A 19,130-nucleotide genomic window follows, 5' to 3' on the forward strand; every position below is an offset into this window, starting at 1 on the left:
TAAGTAGGTAACTAAATAGTTTTAATACTTACGGGAAGAATTTGAACGCCTTGATAGTAAAGCCCCTCTTTGTAAAAGCTTCTTTTATATCATCCTCAGACACGGTGGCTCTGAAAAACAACAATTAAGTTATTGTCGTGACAACATACAATACAGACATACATATAAAGTAGAAATTATGCCGACCTTTTGTTTGTATTTGCCAACATTGTCTTTTAAGTAATTACTTGAATTGATATATTTTTGACGGAAATAATTCGTTCCACGAGTAAGGTGACTATAAGTATTATTCTCATATTATTAGCCAATGTTTTTGTTTTGCTCTCTTTGGTTGATCTTCTACGATGTATTTCTGCGAAATCTCGTCAGACGTTTAAGGGGATCTTTCAGGCAAGAGTTTCTTCGTAAAATACTTACGGAATGTTAGACAGATGTAGAGTGGCGCTCGGCGGGTAAATGTTCTGGTAATTCTTGCTCCCAGGCTTCTTGAATCTATGCAGCGGGCTCTGGGAGTAGTCTCTGTAATTTTAAGAGAATAATAATTAGACATACATGTTCCTGTCTGGGTCCAAGCCCAACACTAACTACTAGACCAACCACGGAGGCTACTGTTGCATAATAAGTAATTTGTTACTGTACCTGGTGAGTCCAGCGTCGGGCTGGCCTTCCTTCGGCAGCTGTACTGTTTGGTGTTTGCTGAGCATCACGCGCATCGCCTTGCCGAACACTCGCAGCTTGTCCATGTGGGTCATGGCTGCAAACAGGTGGGACTAATGTTTGACTGATACAATTTTCATAGGTACAGAAGATTCTTCTGACGACAAAATCATTCGGATATGGCGGTTGAAGCGTACTACTTCACACGGCGCGGGATTCAACTTTCACGTAGCAGCACCAATTCTGCTAGATACTCAATATATGTCACCTCTCATTTGGCTGGGAAACACCCAGACAGTTCGTCAATTTTGAATAGTTCGTATTCTAAATTGACACTACCGAATATCGAACCCGGGTCCGTAGTCAAGTTGTCTAGCCGTTAAAATTTATGACATAGACGTCGCCAATTATGAGTACTATTAATACAAATTATATCTCAAAGTAAAACGAACTATATAAATATAATATTTCAATATTTTAAAGATTAAGTCGTTGAAATTACAGAAATAACAATTATTATTGCGTAAATACTTGTTTTACCTCGAATGAATTTGAGACATGGTCGAATAACATTTTATAAATCTTTTGGGATACGTAAGCCAATATTTCGTTATATTACTGGAAGTTAAAAGTCACAAAAGAAGTGAAGCCACAAGAAACGTGTATAAAATACTAAATTATATAGTACTTATTATTTTTAACGCCTACTTCTTCGAATTACCTACTTGTTTTATTGTAAATTTTAGTAATTTTATTTATCTTTTGTAATTACTATTGTAATTATTATTGTTTTTATTGTATTTGTTCTCTATGGGTATATGCCTGCTATAAATGATTATTTAATTGTCATTTTTAAAATTAAAAGAAACTTAACAATTCAACAAATTCATTAATACAAACTAACATGATTCCCGATGACGCTGACATTACAGTTTGTTATTATGGTAAGACAAGAATAAATAAAAATGTTCAATTTGCATTCTAGTGAGAAAAGAGTAAGGTTGAACTTACCTAGATGGGCTTGGTGTGGTTCCGCCATCTGAATGAGGGCTGAATCCTTTTTGTTGTAGAGGATCTTCACCCGCTGCACGTCACCGTACACGCCTAAATAGTGGAGCACATGTTAGTAACTCACTCGTCACTTTCCTTGGTACCTTATTAGACAGCCGTCTCAATTATGAATAATATGTTGGACACTATTGTGTTAGCTAGGTATAATAAGCATTTGAATCAACAAAACAAAATTGAGACTGCCAATAATCTATAGCCTAAAAGTACTAAACTAAAAGTTACTACACTTAGCACGCAGATTACTTGAACAATAATACACAGTATACTGTAGAACTGTTGGTATACATAATAATGTCATGAAACTGGACAGTTGGAAAATGATACAAGAAGAAAACAATTCCAAGCTCTAATTTGGTCACGTAAGCTTCAATTAATGCTCTAGCGGTTAACAGCGGCGTTGGTCCATTGGCTGTTCAAAGCAAAGTACTCAAACTACAAACAAATTTTTTTGACTTCTCTCCGCTAAATTTGTCCTTTTGAACTTGGAGTAGTGTTTATCAACTTTTGGCGTACACTTTAGTATCGTAAGTTAATGTTATACAACTATGGTATTACAACTTCTGTCCACATATAACTGGCCACGGACAGCTCGGACATACTGGCAAATAAAATAATAAAAAACAACACGGGGTAGACATCTAACTTAGCTACGACTAGGTGTCTGAAACACAAATTGTCATACGAGTTAATAAAGCAGATTCGATAGAGTTATGAAGCGAAGCGTCGACACAGTCAACAGATGCGGTTACCAGGATAGAAATCGAGAATGTTAGCTGACAATTTGTCTTTCAGGCGACAGGAGCATATTAATGTTTTAATATAAAATACGGAATGTATGTGCACACGTACCGAAAAGGGTAAAGAGAGCGTCAGGCGTGACCATCTAAAACAATAGGAAAGAGAAAGAGACAGTATTATAAATAGTCATAAAAGATATCTGACATCATATCTATAAATAAATTAGCAACTTATTTTTAAGGAGTTTGAGTAGAGTATATAGTGTAATAGCCTGTAACGCCCCCGTATTAGTGGATGCATTAGTGGTTTGTTTACCAGTATCGTGAACCCAAATTTTAAGGTGGTGTCTTGAGGAGACGTTACTGGCTATTTTGTTAGCGTAATGAATAAATTTGCCAATAAACATGAAGCTACCAACTCGAAACATTGCAAAAGTTTTGATTGAAATTTTAACGTTGAATACTCAGCTACTCGAATATCATTTGTTATAAGTTTCAGGGAATGAACTCTAATTGTTCTCCATTTCTGGGACGTTACACTTATCATTAACTGAGTATAATAAGCTTTTCACTTTGTGATTATAGGGAGCTTTGTTCATCGTTTTGGCTCAAAGATAGGCGTATTATAACATTCATACACTGGGAACGTACAAAATGTGTTTTACATAACAAAAGGGCGGGGTCTATAAAACAAAAGACGTGTAGTGCCGCCTTCTGTAATTGGTCCACAAATTCACACAATAGACAAAACAGTGAGGTGACAGTGTGGTTCGTGGGGATACTAACCTCCTCGTTGAGATTGGAGACGAGGAGTACTGTGGCTAGCGGCAGCGGGGGTGCGGCGAGGGCGCGCAGGGCGGGGGAGGCTGGAGTCAGGGTGAGGGCTCCGAAGGCTGGCAGGCCTACCCCGCCGACGCCGACGCCGTAGGGCGAGGCCAGGCCTGAGCCCAGCCCAAGGAAGGGAGGTGCCAGAACTCCACCACCTGAGAAACATTCATGGTGTGACCTAGGGGCTAAAAAGACGGACAAACTTAACAAGCAAATAGGTTTCAGATGGAGACAGTCCTCGATAAAATTGCATTCCAGACTTTTCTATTAAAAGGTAATAAATATAACTCAATTCGTATATGATTACAAAATCTTGAGCAGTAAAAATATAACAAGGTATTTCTTTCGTAATCAGTTACGGATACTTACGAAATAGGAGTAGCATAACGAAAAACAAATTATGTACGCAGCAGCGAAAGTAACAAATCCGCAATGCCGGAATGATCCCTTCATATTATGTACAATCCTCTACGGTGCAATACGGATTTATGAGAAGTTATTAGTCACAGCGGGAATATTTAGCATTGAATTATGAATGGCAAACAAGAAAAGAGCTAACGTGGAATAGCAAATGTAATTTAGAAATGTTGCTCTTGTGTGATTCGGTGCTGGAGATTTATTTCGTTTGCAGAATGGCTACGGAGTATCCGCGTAACTCAAAGAACATAAAATTGCCGTGGGCAAAACAAAAGATTAAAGCGAATATTCTGCCAGTGAAAGCTTTTAATTTTAATTAATCGTACATAAAATTAATGCTATTACCAGGATGAGATACCAGATGATTAAAATTGCGAACTACTTCGAAAATCCTGGGCAATACATTTTTTAATTAAGTTTAAAATAATGAACTAAGTGCTAGTGCACTGATAAGAATACATTCCTATAGTGATCTACTAGAGATCATGCCGAGCAATAAATGTAATATTGCGAACTGGGACGCTTTAGAAGAAGAACACGATGCAGAGGTGATCGAGTCAGTCAGAGAGGAGTCGGAATCAACTGCTTCTAACGGTGCGTAGAATCGGAGCGGTGTGGAAGCCGGGTGCTGGAGTAGTATGGGACTAACTCATCCTGGCCGTGAGGGTGAGGGCGAGACGGGCCCGTTGCATCAACTCACTGGTCAACAGTTGGTGCGCGTCGCCGTCGCCAGACGGCAGCGTGGGGTTGGTGTAGTCCCGGGACTTGTCGTTGTTATACTTCACGTTCAGGCACGTCATCTTCGAATAGTCGATGCGGAGCGTGCAGCAACCGTTGTAGATGTTCTGCCCGTCTAAAGCCTGTAGACAAATATACAATTTGTAATCAATGCTCGAGTTAACAATAGGTAGGTTAAGGTAACCTACTCTTTAAAACTAACCTACTTTGTGCCATCCCTTCTAAAACATTTTCCATATATGAAAAGGCATTAAATGAAAAGTAAGAGATTAGGCGCTAAAAAGTTTCATTTTTTGCAGAAATAAAAGATCATTCCAGATTTTTTACGTTATCACCATTTAGGGATTTACAACAAATCCTCTTGTACAATAGGACTAAAAGTGGATAAAGGTTAAAAGGAGGATGGAAAAAGCCGTTCGATCTAGAAGCTTGTTGGGTGATTTTACCCTTAGACGCGAAGAAAAATCAGTATAGGGGTGGTGTCACAACGGTTACGTTCCCGAGCAACAGTTATTTGTTTGTCCGCCGCGCCTGCGGGAAGCTGATAACACCGCATCGCGATAGAAAAGAGAATTAATTAAAATGCAACAGCACTCAACCCATTCCTGCGAACTTTATGCTCTTGGTTCACCGCAGTGTACACGTTATTTTTATAATGAAAGCGCGGTGCAACACGTTTTTATATCTGAAAAAATGGAAATGAAGGGATGAAAGCACCGCGAGATGTCTGCTAACAGTAGCACCTGAATGTTTTTAAAATCATCTTCTACCTCAAGGTCGTTTGTTTCATTTAATAACGGGTTTAGGGAGCTTTTAGTCTTATGAGAATGTGTTTTTTGTACGTGTTCATTAACCATTCTAAATTCATAAACAACCATTAAGTAATTATCCTTCCATAGTATTCTCTCTTACTTTCTATCAATCTTACGTTCCGTTCTACTCACTTTTAGTAGGTAATGGGGAAGTTACACAAAGGCAGCAAACCGTCGCCGTAGTTATTCAAACGGTTCAACTTTCGTACCGCGGGCGCTTCCTACGAAGCCGTTTCATTAGGACCGTCAACTTCGCCCGCGGCCAACTCTCTCTAAATCGAAATTATTAATTCAACCAATTAACGACACTGTTTTCACGAATAATGAAAGTATTTCCAACGAATCAAAGTCCTCTCAAAACCATATTAAAAGATTTGTCTTGATTCCGGGAGCGACGAGTAAAATGAACAAAAGATGTAAATGTATTGTATTTTTGAATAAGAAAACAGTTTGTTCTTAAAAACAAAAGTCTACTAGAAGAGACTTTCTGAGGATAACGAATTAAACCATAAATTACTTAATTCCAGGAAAATAAATTGAGAGTGCCTCAGAAAAAACGTCGTCTTTCAAATGAATTGTGACATTTTGCGACGGGAGCCATTAGCCAAATAAAACGTTTTAAGTTTTTAATGACTTGAAATTATCACAAAAAGAAAATTGGCAGTTTTACGACTCGGTAGCTAGCTATTACACCCCAGCTAACAATTCAATTGAACTAAGCGGCGGAGCGCTTACTTTTTAAGTATGTAAATGGGCGGGAAATAAATCACGCCCTTCCAATTTGTAGGTGCGGTTACATTAGACCTCTTTTACAATCCAATAAAAATATCAAGAGACGAAGAAGCAAGAGTTCGATGTCGGAACGCTGGATATTGGCTGTAGATTTAATAAATTTCTGTTCTATATGCAAATGCGACCCCCTGATGTGTAGACGTGAATAGATTGGCTCGTTTAAAGCTCAACTTATATGGAAATGCGAAAGGCACGTAAGAAAGCGTGGAAGAAGATAGCTTCGATACGTAATTAGTTTTGTAGACCCTCGCGGGACGAATTCGATTTCGTGAAAACCTACTGAAAGTGTGCGTAAAGCGTAATCGAACGAAACCAGTAATTAATTTACAATTCTAATTTCTATTTTCCTGAATGCATTGGTATGGTTAAATAAATTTTTAAAAGTCAAATGAGAGTATAATCAGGTACCATCACAGATAATATTTCAAGCTAAAGAAAAGGAGCAGAGTCCTTTATTTCCAAAATATTGTGGAAATATTATTCACTTGCCGAATAATGCAGAATAATGTTCTATTAATTATGAATCATCGTTTGAGCTTGACAGAATGTTTAAGCATTTGATTTAATAATTGTGAAATGAATCCTTTGGCATCAAAATTTAATATCTAGCAATTATTAATTCGTATACATAGATAAACTTATTGGGAAAAAGTTCTATACAACATTTTAGTAGCCCAAACACCGGGAAACAAAATGAAAGTAAATTTTTACGACTTCTGTTGGAGGCAAGAAGGATTTTGAATTGCAGATTAATTTCTTTACTTTTTATAAGCTTTGTAGAGGCACTTTGAATTTAAGTCGGTCGTTATTTCAAGAAGGCATAAATCTGAAAAGTCAAAAGTAATTTGTGAAAACGGTCTTCACACGCCATTATGTAGTTGCAGTGTGAAGTTATTACCGTCTTTTCGCACATTGTCGAGAAAAAGAACGACTATCTGGGTTTTGTAAATGATAAATTCAACTATTTCGCCCGTTTTACTAGACAAAACATATCATTCGTTTTTCTATTTAGTCACACACACTCATCTCTACTGTTTAAAAGATTAAACAAACCACGTCCGACTTCGGGTGTCGCGTAAGTACGCAAAGTCCGTCTCTGCAAAATACCCTAATTTTGCCCTCAGAAATACCCTACGACCATCTCTGGGGTTTCCATCTATCTGAAAGTTCTCAGTCAAATCAATTTAAGGTGTTACGTGTGAATATAACAGATCCAGTTTTCTTTTTAATTTATAGTAAGTTGAGTAACTAGTATTAATATGGATTTGGCTTACCAAGTTTTCACCAGGTTAGTTTTCGACCCAATTCCCTCCAATATCAATATTCAGGAGTATTTTAATCTTCTGAAACGGTTATTTGCATTCAGGGAGGGTGCCGTAATTGAGGTAAAAAAATATTAGGAGGAGTGACAAGGTGATAAAACGACAAACGCCACGCCCGATTTGATATTAGGATCTTTTACTGCGTAATGGGGAAAGCGGATCCGTGATGCCCCTGAAAAGTCTCCTTTTTGAATTTATTGAACCTGAAACGTGCCTTATGAAAAAGTTCCAACACTTCAGCCGTATATTAAAAGATTAAATCGTGATTGAAATGTTTTGAGGCAAGACTGTCATCTTTATATATATTTGATTGTTTTTTGGGAATTGAAGTCGTTGAGTTTGTTTGTATAATGATTGATTTCAATAAGGATTGTCCACATTGCGCTTAAATATCTAGAGTCACGTTTGTACAATAAAGTCTGACTTTTTACAACCAATTTACCGAGCTTTTCTAGGTGCATATCTTTTAAAGTGAACAAGTGTGAAGTTACTACCGTCTTTACGCACATTGTCAAATAAAAATAATGACTATCTGGGTTTTTTTTAAATGATAAATTCAACTATTTCGCCCGTTTTACAAGACAAAATATATCATTTGTTTGTTATTTAGTTACACACACTCATCTCTACTGTTTAAAAGATTATTAGATTATTTAGCTGACGAGGAGTAGGTGCATAATTGTTCTTATACACCTCTGGCTACCCTTTCGGAGATTCAGACTTGATGCTGTTATGTAAAGTGAACATCAGAAATCAGGGGTAAGCAGCCGTCAAAGCTGGGCGGGTAGCGTCGCCGGCATCAGCGTAAGACGTAACAAGTGTCCTCCGTATCTCTTAATCACGTCCCCGGTAATTGTTTTATCTTTAGCTCGTTAGAACTCGTTTAAGGAAAGCCTTCTTAGTGAAGGATTAAGTGCGGTCCGCCTTAATCCAGCCCCCACTGCTAATTCTGGCGGTTTTTCCACGGAGCCCAGATAAACGTTTTTGTTGGGGTCCCGTAGCACGTTTAATATTTATAAGAGACCACGTGGGGCTGGGTGCTTATGTTGGATGCAAGGATTACGGAAGCGCCGCGATGCATTTGGTTTTTGTCGGTGGATCACGAGACGGAGGAATTGTAATGAAAACATTTTCAAGCTCCGGTCTTACGTTTGGTTTTGTTCATCTTTGAGCTGTTGGTATAACATTATTTTTTAGTTTTAGTTATGGTATAATAACCTATTACGACTGGTATTCCCATGGGTGACAGCGTGGAACATTAAGCTAACTGTCATCATCAGGGTAAGTAAGTATGTTGTCATGAGGTGAAAAACACCCAAGGCTAATGTTTTTAATTTATATTACGGAGTTACAATTTTTTTTTTACGTGACTTACCTATTGTAGGTTTGCTGCATTTATGGTATTTATTACCTGGCCGGACAAATTGCGAGCGCTGAGGGCTCTCACATGGTACAAAATTAAAGACAACAGGCCTGAAGATATCTAGTTGGGCCTGAACCTCAGCTCGTGGCATCGAGAGTGGATCAATTTTGAACTTTTAATAAAATAGTATAAGTAGTAACGCTAATAGTCATTAATTTAATTTTCAATAATAAGATATTTATAACGTAGCAGATACCAAAAACTTTTAAAATTTAGCGGTTTTTGTTTTTGCATAGTTGCTACGACTACATTAAATTGCTATATGAGCTTAGTTAGAAGTTGAGCAATACAAATGTTTGTGTGTAAAGTTTATCGATAGTGCAGCGTGGCACAAGAGATACCTGATATTAGGCGGGGAGTCCAGACGTTGTGGAATGGCTTAATTGATCGGTGAAAGTTGCAGTAGCATTGCGGCGGGGTTCTCGCTCCATTAGTCACGGATAAAAGATCACTTATCCGATGGACGCTCGCTGCACTCAAAACAAACACCACTAAGAGAGCAAGCTTTTAACTATAAATGGAAAAAGACCAAACAAATTCGTTAGGAAATTGCTATTTTAATCCATCCGCTTTTCGATCCAAGTGAAAATTGAAAAGCGAAATATCAATCGTCATAAAAAGCTTAATGCATTTTGATTCGGCGTTTTTACGACATATCCGTCCGGTGCAAAGTTCAATGGTTTATGCTTTTGTGTTGCATTTGTAGGTATATTAAATTGTAACCAGCTTTTATTGTACCTACCAACGGGTACTTATCTAATTTATATTTTTTTCTGTATTAATTAAATTTAAAAGGGCGATGGCGCGGCCTTTGGTAAGTAGAACACGTGAACGCGATCATGCCAAAGCATCTGCTTTGTTTTTTTTATACATTGATATCAACAATGATCCTAATAACAATACATGTCAAATTTCTCAACTAACTCTCAGAGGAGTAGGGTGGGTAGACATCTGCCCACTAGTGGGACCTATACCTATTAAGCTGTTTATATTATAAAGAGGATTAAAACTATAACTTGTTTTGAAATGACAACACTACAAAGTTAGGTAAATGTCCCTTTCGTGAATCCACTGAAGTTAAGCTGAAATAAAAACAGCGCGAATAATGAATGTTACAAGCATACCCATCACAATTAGGGTGTGTACACATTGTGGCGCGTCACCGAGCAAACGACGCTCGCTCCATTAGACAATGTAATTAATACTTGGAGGTTACCCCTAATTGTGGGTGACAGATAGTGACGACCAAAACCGAAGCATGGATCGTTCAAAAACCGCACCCATTTTGCTCGAGTTTGCTTATCAAACGATACGCGATTGCTAAATGCCTATGAGCTACGAGAATAATGAGACGAGTTTTGTTACATAGGAACGCTTCAACCGCTATTGTCTCGAACAATATTTATTTATTATTTATATTTATTGTTCGGCAACATAATACAATTGTTACATTTGTCTGCAAACATGTAGAAACTAGGAACACTTAAGCGTGTTAGGGAAACGACGCTGGTAAGTATTTGTAAGTAGCTTTCTTTACAATAGAGTATATTTGTCAACTAACACAAACTTATACGTTTTCACTAAACGTTAAGCCCCCTTTTGTTGCATCTTCTCTTTTCTTTCTTTTTTGTTAACATGTATACAATAAATAATGTATTACATTATATAATAAAATAAGTTACTGTAGATTTTGAGTATTGAAATACTAAAATATAAAACTATTTGTTTCCAAATTCTTCAATAGGAAAATAACTTTGTCCGAATAATAAATACCATTATAAATACTTTAACTTTGTGATTAGCATTTTATATTTAAACTAAGTAACTGATCTAGTAGTTACAATTGGGTAGTTTCCTAGGACAAAGATAATTTACGAAATTCTCAATATTAAATTAAGACAGATCTAAAGGTGACAAAAAACGTTTTATTTTTTTTATTTAACTTATTTATAAATTTTAGTAATGAAAAAGTACGATATTTTGGCACGTTTTTCTATGACGTCATAGGTTGCTTTTTCATACAAATTCCATAGTCATTTCGTGTTTTGACGTTTAGTAAAAAGTAACTGATTTGACTAGTTGGAAATTACCTATTCTTGAAAATTTTATGGATACATTGGGGTAGTTTAGTTTCCGTTACATTCCCTGTGTTACAAGTGCCTTAGAGACGATAAGGTCTGTAAACATTGTTGTACTACTTATTGGGTCGACACTGTTAAAAGTTGTTCGCTACCGCATTAAGCAGTCTTTGACGTCATATAATGCACCTGAAACAGTTCGCACGTTGTAAGTACTAGGGTATAAGGCACTCGCGTCTCGCAAGCTTCTTGTAATATAAGGCGCGTACTGCTGAAACTTTGCACCGTGCGCCCGAAACCTTGATTGTCGTCGGCGTACCGACGTGATTACAGTAAGCAAACTGGCCACAGAACACTAACAAAACAACTGCTAAACAATGTTTGACACGTAACTAGGTGATGCAGAGTGCAGCTCAAGCGATGTTGACACAGCTCGTAGGAATCTAAACAGGGCGGGCGATGGGACGTGCAATTTTAAACGGGGCAAGCTCCTCGCTCCCGGTGTGTTTGATAGCTTTAAATTTATATGAGGTTTGACCGCCGCCGTGCACACTAACGAGACGTTTGTTGTTCTAAAATTTGCAACTTTGCCAATATATCGTACTCAAATGGACATACTTTATAAACGCACTCTTGCATGAATCTCTGATCCGTAAATTCACTATCACTAATTTTTGTCAATTATGGAATAACCTAAGTCTATTAATTATATGATGTAAAATACGTATCATTATCATCAGCCCATTAACGTCCCCACTGCTGGGGCCACGGGTACTAAATACGTAAATTTAGATAGTAATCTCCTTTACCTATTTATTATTTATTTGTACATAAGATGAGGAGAGCAATTACGTCATTAATTATTCTTAGGAAATGGAAACATGAATATTCTATTAAGTGGAAACATAGTAAAGGAAACACAGATGATTAATTGATTTAATAAAATAATGTGGTCGGAATATTTTTTTGGTGGACAGTATATAATATAATAGGTATGAAGAGTGAGTTTATGCAGTGTTGGCTGTGAAAACGGGTGAAGGCAAAGATATCACATTTTTGACTGTTACATTGTTTGAGTTGTCCCGTGTTATAAAGCGGAGGGAGACGTCGCCGCAGTGCAAAGTGCAATTTTAAAGAGTAAACAAAGCCCGCACCTCGACTCTATAAACGCTATCTCGGATTTCGCCTTATTGAAACTACGAGACGTAGAATAATCTTGTCTTTTTCACTTCATTTACATGGGGAATATTGACTGTGCTCGATAAAATGTAAGTAACTCGTTTTTGTTAGGTACAAAAGCAGCGGAAGTAGCATTGGAAATCGTTCTAGAGATCATGAGTTAAGTAGTTCATATTTGTACCAAAGACATTTTGATAAGGAATATACGGTGAGAACGAGAATATAATAGATATTATAACTGTGTATAATAGATATTATAATAGATATTATAACTAAAATATATAAATATAAATATTCGGGTTTTCCCTTATTACATTTCATAAGCATATAGGAAAATAACGCGTCTTGTAATTAAATCAAATAAACGTCAAAGTGAATACCTTGAATAGCATTATGAGGAGTGATTGAGAGAGACATTGTACCGGTTATGGATGGGCTGATGAGAGGGCGGCGGCACGCCAAATCACACTTCTATCCATCATAACTTATTGATGGAGCAGCTACTACGGTTAACAGTGCCATTCTCTAATTACTACCGAAATGATCTTGCTACATTACTGTTTATTAAAATGTAGGTACCTATAGATGTATGAAGTGCTTAACACCTTATGATAGCGGAAAGAAAATTACTTACTACCTTCACTTTTAATAAAGTCTATTGAACCCCTATTTATGGCAAATAAGTGAAGTGGGAGTACGGGTACATGGGTAATAATGGCAAGTACGTACGTATTCAATTCAAAGAAATGTAAGCTTGAGATTTTTCCTGAGATCAGTGTGTTCGTTTTGGTGATGTTTGCCATTTACATCCACGATAACACGGCGTGTACGACATGTAGAGAATTGAGCGCATTAAGAGCGTACGGTCATGTCTGCGCGTATAAGCCACCCTCAGAAAAGATTTGATGGCAAGGTTAGAGATTTATGTCAAGGATCATAGAGCCCCGAGCTCTATCGGAGGATTTCAACTCTCCTAACATCCAACTGTGGCCTTTGTGGTTGAAGCACTATCCCGCTTCACTTTGTACCTCTTACTCCTGCCACTTACGTCGTGGGGCGTTTTAATTTCATTTTGAGAAAAATCCTGGGCCCCCCGAGAATGTGAGGGAGGGGTCGGTTGTTCGAATGAATAGAGTTACAACCGAATTTAAGTTTTGTCCTAACGAGTGACATTGTGATTCTGAATCCGGGCCTGAAAATGCTTTTTGTGAATGAGATTCCGCTTCGAAATGTTGTAGTAATGTTTGTAATAAACAAGAGCGTAATAAAATGGCAGTGTGCCGACATTGTATGCTCGTTAGTTTGACTGGCGCGTAGTACGACGTTAGAGCCGGTAACGAGTGCAGACTTATTACCGTCTGCGACTATTCCGCAACTAATGCCCTGTTATTACGCTATCAATAGTTCACAGGTGATGTGTAAAATACGAGCGTATAATATAATGACTAGAACTAAATTCGAATCTCAATGTTGCCATTTCAATACAAATTCAATATCTATTATATCTGGATACATAGAGCAAAACTATGGTCTCATCCGACCGTTTAAATACCTATATATTAACAAACACTATTAATACAAGTCAATCTAAAAGTATTAACAGGCAAAATACATATTATGTATTTACAACAATTCCAGAGCATTTTCATTGTTTCAACAATTCGACATTATACGCGTGACTGAATGAGCAACCGGATGAAGAGTTTACAATGTCACGGTTCTCTTGAGGGCACTAATTTTCGACGTCTGTTTCCAGAATTTGCTGTTGTCCTTTGCAAAAGTTAAAGGAAATAAAAGGTTATAAAAATAAGTTTCTGTAAGGGATATTCAACATTTTGTTCAATGTCAAACCCTACAGTTTAATCCACTTTACGTAGTAGCCAATAAACCGAGAAGGATACCTTTTGAAATCAAATTCAGTTACCTAATGAAAATGTAGTTGCTTTTACTGTTGGGGGACATAGCGAAACCAGCAAACAATAATCGCCGTGTAACTGCAACGGTTGTGGGCAGCTGATAATGCTCTTACTGCCCACTAGTTCGGAGGTCTTAAATCCAGATAGGGCTTCCCAAAATATCTGCACTAGTCGCCGGGTGCTCCAACACTAATTACTGGCGAGCGTTGCTAAGATTTCACCACTCGGCCTCGCCATTTTGCCCGGTGATATCTCAATTTCAAGAGGGGTTTCTCGCTTGCGGGCACTAATTTGTTAGCTGTGGCGTGTATTCGTAGCTGTAAATTCCGAAAAATTATCTCGTTGAAATATGAATTTCATGTTCAATTTTGAATTTTCAAGGCAATTTTAGTTAGGAAAATTAGCACTCGCTACAAGTTCGTGGGTTGTACCGTCTGTATGAAGCTCCACAGGAATTGGGCGTAAAGAGCAACTAATTAGGCCGGATAGTCGACTCGCTATTGTAGAATTCATTAGCGAATTGTACGCCACGACGGGGGTATTAGACGGAAATTCACGAAATGAATAGAGCTCGTAGATTGAGCAGCACGTTAAATGCTATCTTTGTGAAGACGTTGAACAATTGTGATTTAAATTCTCATATACAGAATGAAGTCACTGAGCGGGAAATATGGCCGTTAATTTATTCATGGCAGCGGAAAGAAAAATGAATTAACAAATGAAACTCAGATTCCCATCGGCACAAAACAAAGTTATCTGCCGCGATTCATAACACGGCTGGCGACGAAAATAAAAACAATGAAAAACTCAATAATTATACTCGTAAAGCGAGTTTGCGGAAGCCGCAAAACGAAATTTAATTTGCCCTGAACGCTGCATCAGAAATAAAGTTAAAACAGTCGCTGCAGTACGGCCAACTTCTAACGCAAATGAATAGCGAATGGGAAAAGTTGGTGGAGAAAAATGATGTCCCACTTGCCGAGTGGAGTATTGTCGCGAGTAGCGGCCCGACGCGTTGATTCTGGCTACGTCAGCCCCTATTGTTACTAATGTACGCAATGTTCCCTTGTTTGCACTTACCTAACAAGCGAATGTTGGAACTTTAATACTGGCAATGATTGTATTTAATAGGACTGCTGTTATTGAATCATGTAACTATTAAAAATATTAGCTGTACAATGGTTTTATTGATACATAAAAATACCCACTCGTAAAGTGATCCCACGTCATCTCAATACATGAATAATAAGGGTTCGGTTCCTGAACGACGAACTTTAGCTAACTAAAATGGGTATTTTTACTCGCAGTAAAATAAGTTCCATCTCAATAAGTTGACATAAGAGCCAGTAGGCGTCACACGAACAAGTAGATAAGACTCACTTCATCCCAGATAGTTCGCGAGCGAGTCATTAAAGCGAATGAAACGTGCGGCAATAGGAACTTTGTTTTATGGCTTTACTTTACTTACGAACGGTTAAATAAAAACAAAACTTTTTACAACTCACCGTTTTCGCCGTCTGTGCTGATACAGTGTCTGGGTACTGGATGAGGGCTTGGAATGAATCTGGAAGAGAAAAATGTTCAATATTAATGTCGTGTTCATTAGGGTACTATCAGCAGAAAACTTTATGAACTAAGATTTTTATAAATTGACGTTTAGAACAATAAAAACAACTATTCGCAATTCTAATGCTTTACAATAAAGAAGCAATTTATCTAATTACATCTCTCAGGTCGTAAACAGGAAGACACGCAAGCTCCTTCGTAAGTGGAAACTTATCTACTAAAATGAACTTAGATAGATGACTAAGTACACTCGCAATTTTCGTCAAGCACATAGTGTCGATGTTGGGAATCTTGACAGGCAATATCTTGTTTACAAGAACGTTCAAACAAGGTGAAATTGGCGGGCGCAACGCGATCCAACTCCTGAGGACTTAGTGGCAACTGGCAAGGCGCGTCTCAGGTGCACCTCAGCTATTTTATCATCCACAACACTTTAGCGAATATGCGAGTAAACAAGTTTCATGCCTATTTTACTTTCGTTATAAACTCGAACGTTGAAATTTATTGCTTCTGCCGCCGTGCTTGCTCTTTGTTGACGCCGTTGAAAATTTTGATGGATCGTGTCGAAGCTGATTTTAAACTTATGGCGCCGTAAAGTTTAGATTTTAGTTCCGCGTTCAACAATGTATATTTTGTTTATATTTTTGCGAAAATTTTATACTTGTTACCGGTTTTCAAATTGTGTGTATCCGCATGGAACAGAACACATTATGTAAGAGCAGTAGGTTTTCAATAAGCTATTACAGCTAATTCAAGCACAGCAGTAAGCAATAAAAGAAGATAGGTAAGTGTTGTCAAAATCCGTATTAACGTGTAAGAAGACAGCCATAAACAATCGGGCGAACGAGGGGGAGCATCCGAGTGGACGGCCCCGGAGTAATATAGTTCGTCGTCAAGTCTATTTACTGCGAGAGGATAAACGTTAAACCCCCTAATTTAAGGCATGAGCCGGACGATCATTGCCGTCTGCTGGGTGAACACATAAATTCACATTTTTAGGAAACAAGCCGCCAACACCAACACCTGGTGAAGCCCGCGAGTCGCCATTATATACGCTCTTCACTTTTGTTATGGCAACGTCGCGCGCGATACACCTACATTCACTGTCACACGTGCTCACCTTTAATTTACTTCTAATAAAACGGATACTTTATGAATAAACTTTAAAGAACAAAGTTGCGTGTTTGAAAGTTTTCAATTACTTACAATGTAGGTAACTTAAAAGTAGGTAACGTAAAAAAATATTGCGACAGATTAATTTACGCCTCCTGTAATTACACACTGAATCCTGTAAGTACTTACTGAATTTACTTAAAGTAAGTTGTGACTCCGGCTATTTCCTAACCCTATCTTTCCCTTAACAATATTGCTACCTATAAAATATAGAAAGTAGAGCCACTCAGGGCAAGAAACGTCGGCGTAAATTAAAAGTAACGCGCTGTCTCCTTCATACATAGTTAAAATGCTCTTTAAGACCCCATATTTTCTTTGGGCCAGCCATTTGGGAACGTTAAAATGGAATGCATAAAAGGCTTACCGCAAATTGGAGTTTTTATGTAATTACATCGTGAATAAGTAAGCGAAAAGTGTTTTATGGCGGTGAGACGGAATTGAAAGAAGAATGGGGGCCAGAGGGATTGTACTAAGAGTTATGTGCTGCCGGTAAACACTGGAATAAGTTAAGCACAGGTATAGAAAGTTTTATTAATAGGCAGTGATTCAATTATTTTAATATCTTGGCTGATTTAATTAATGTACGGAAATATTTGAAGTAGACATTCTGATTTTTTGCTTTGAAAAATTATGGGATTCTTGTAAACATGAAATGGAGTGTACTTTTACTTATTTAGCAAAAGGTTCCGTGGCACAGTTGTATCTGTGCGCCCCACTCTTCAAGCGTATTAGGCGGCCGGGGCCAATAGCTGCGAGCGATGCCTCGTTTTCTTACATCAATGGAGAACCTCACCACTATAAAGGCCCAGCTACACAGCAGGGATTTGTTCTCTATGAGAATACGACACGAAAGTTTATACCCCGGGGATAAGGCACCTTTTCTTATTCCTTTCAAGGATGTGAAAGCTCCAACATTGCTATCATCCTTGAAAAGCTTTTTACATCTTGCCTGTGTACGTTTGTCTATCCCGATCTTTACGAAAAAACAATGAAACCTAATGCGGATTTCATAGTTTCCTTTGAGTTTATGTATAGAAAAAATTGTTATCAATCTTCGAGAAAAAACGATTTTCTGATATTTTTGTTTCATTCGTAAAGGATGATTGATATTCTAATAGGTATTATTTTATGCTAACAATAAAATTCAATCTTTATGGAAACACTTAACCCGCATAATTGTGTAACTTTGAGTTTAATAATATATTAGATTTTAAAACAAGGTACAAATACAGCAAAAGTCAAACATTAAGACAACAATTGGGACTTGTTTGAGTTTATTTATCTTGGACGAAATACTCGGATGTTAATCCAATAACTACGTGGTTTTCCGATTGCCCCCAAGAAATTCAAATCTCCCAATCAATCCTTCCGCTCCATAATGCTTCATTAAAAATTCAACCGGAGTACGCAATTACTTTATGGAATATTTAAACGTCAATGTCTGCGTAAACAGAAGATGGAAGTTGCGGCTTTAAATTAAAATTCCGTAATCCGCATTTCGCTGTGTAGCAAAGAGGTTGCTTCCGCTATGTTAATATTAAGCGGAGGCGCGTCCGCTGGCCCACCACCGATTACAGTATAATTTGATATCTTAAATCTCGCCGTCTGCCGGGGCGAGCCCTGTCAGCCGTGAATGCGTCCTCGTTCGCAATTTACGCGCCCTTTCAGGCGACCTATGCGCTTCCGACACTCAGACACTACTTGCAAATGCTAAATACTTGAATAGTTCCGGCATTAGCGATGCGTTCCGCTCCGACGCACTCATGCAGAAACAACGATTAAGTATTATGGAACACCAACAAATTATAGTTTGTATAACAAAGTAGGAACTAAGACGTAGCAAAGATGATATCCGACGACGAATCAAATCCTTAATTACAGGAATCCGAGGCGACATAGACACGACACCTACCGCAAACAGGGGACGCATAATAATTGTAGCGGTCTGCTACACCTTAATAAAGCCAATCGGGCGAGGGCGCGGGGAGCGGGCGGCTGGGGGGCGGGGGTAGGATTACGGCGACTCCGCGCTCTTCATTGAGATTTGTTTCGGGATTAGGAACGCGTTTGATGGTAACCTCGCCGTCAGGTTGCGGCCGCCGCGCTAACGGGATGTACACGCTGCAAAATTATCTTCCATCATCGCACCGCTTTATTTACTCCTTATCTTATATAAATATATTCAAACGATAAACCTAACTGAATATTGCTTTAATAACGCTTTGAACAAAATTCATCAATCGTAAACTTGTAAATGATTAAAGTTATATTTGCTTGTGCGACGTTGTGTGTACTTATGTAAATACCAGTGAGGGCTCAGTAAAATATGAAATCTCACAAATGATGGAAGCCGCGGTGTTTATTTGCAGTCGCGATTGATAACGGTTCAAGGGGTGCGCATTCCAGCCGCCTGCCAGAAAT

The 19,130-nt window shown here is 38.0% G+C and overlaps 1 protein-coding gene across 6 annotated transcripts in view; it reads right to left on the minus strand.

Moving 5' to 3' along the window:
• The window catches only part of LOC126366829 (polypyrimidine tract-binding protein 2), a 496,400-nt gene that overhangs the window by 1,924 nt on the left and 475,346 nt on the right, over positions 1 to 19,130 (minus strand). For all 6 annotated transcript variants that reach the window (XM_050010129.1, XM_050010132.1, XM_050010131.1 and 3 more), the window contains 8 exons: positions 15,476 to 15,534; positions 4,411 to 4,570; positions 3,252 to 3,448; positions 2,578 to 2,611; positions 1,669 to 1,761; positions 640 to 754; positions 418 to 519; positions 33 to 110 (listed from right to left, as the gene is read on the minus strand). In XM_050010129.1, coding sequence (XP_049866086.1) covers positions 33 to 110; positions 418 to 519; positions 640 to 754; positions 1,669 to 1,761; positions 2,578 to 2,611; positions 3,252 to 3,448; positions 4,411 to 4,570; positions 15,476 to 15,534 — 838 coding nt within the window. The remainder of the gene's footprint in view (positions 1 to 32; positions 111 to 417; positions 520 to 639; positions 755 to 1,668; positions 1,762 to 2,577; positions 2,612 to 3,251; positions 3,449 to 4,410; positions 4,571 to 15,475; positions 15,535 to 19,130) is intronic.

Source organism: Pectinophora gossypiella, chromosome 5, assembly GCF_024362695.1.
Source record: "Pectinophora gossypiella chromosome 5, ilPecGoss1.1, whole genome shotgun sequence".
NCBI lineage: Eukaryota > Metazoa > Arthropoda > Insecta > Lepidoptera > Gelechiidae > Pectinophora > Pectinophora gossypiella.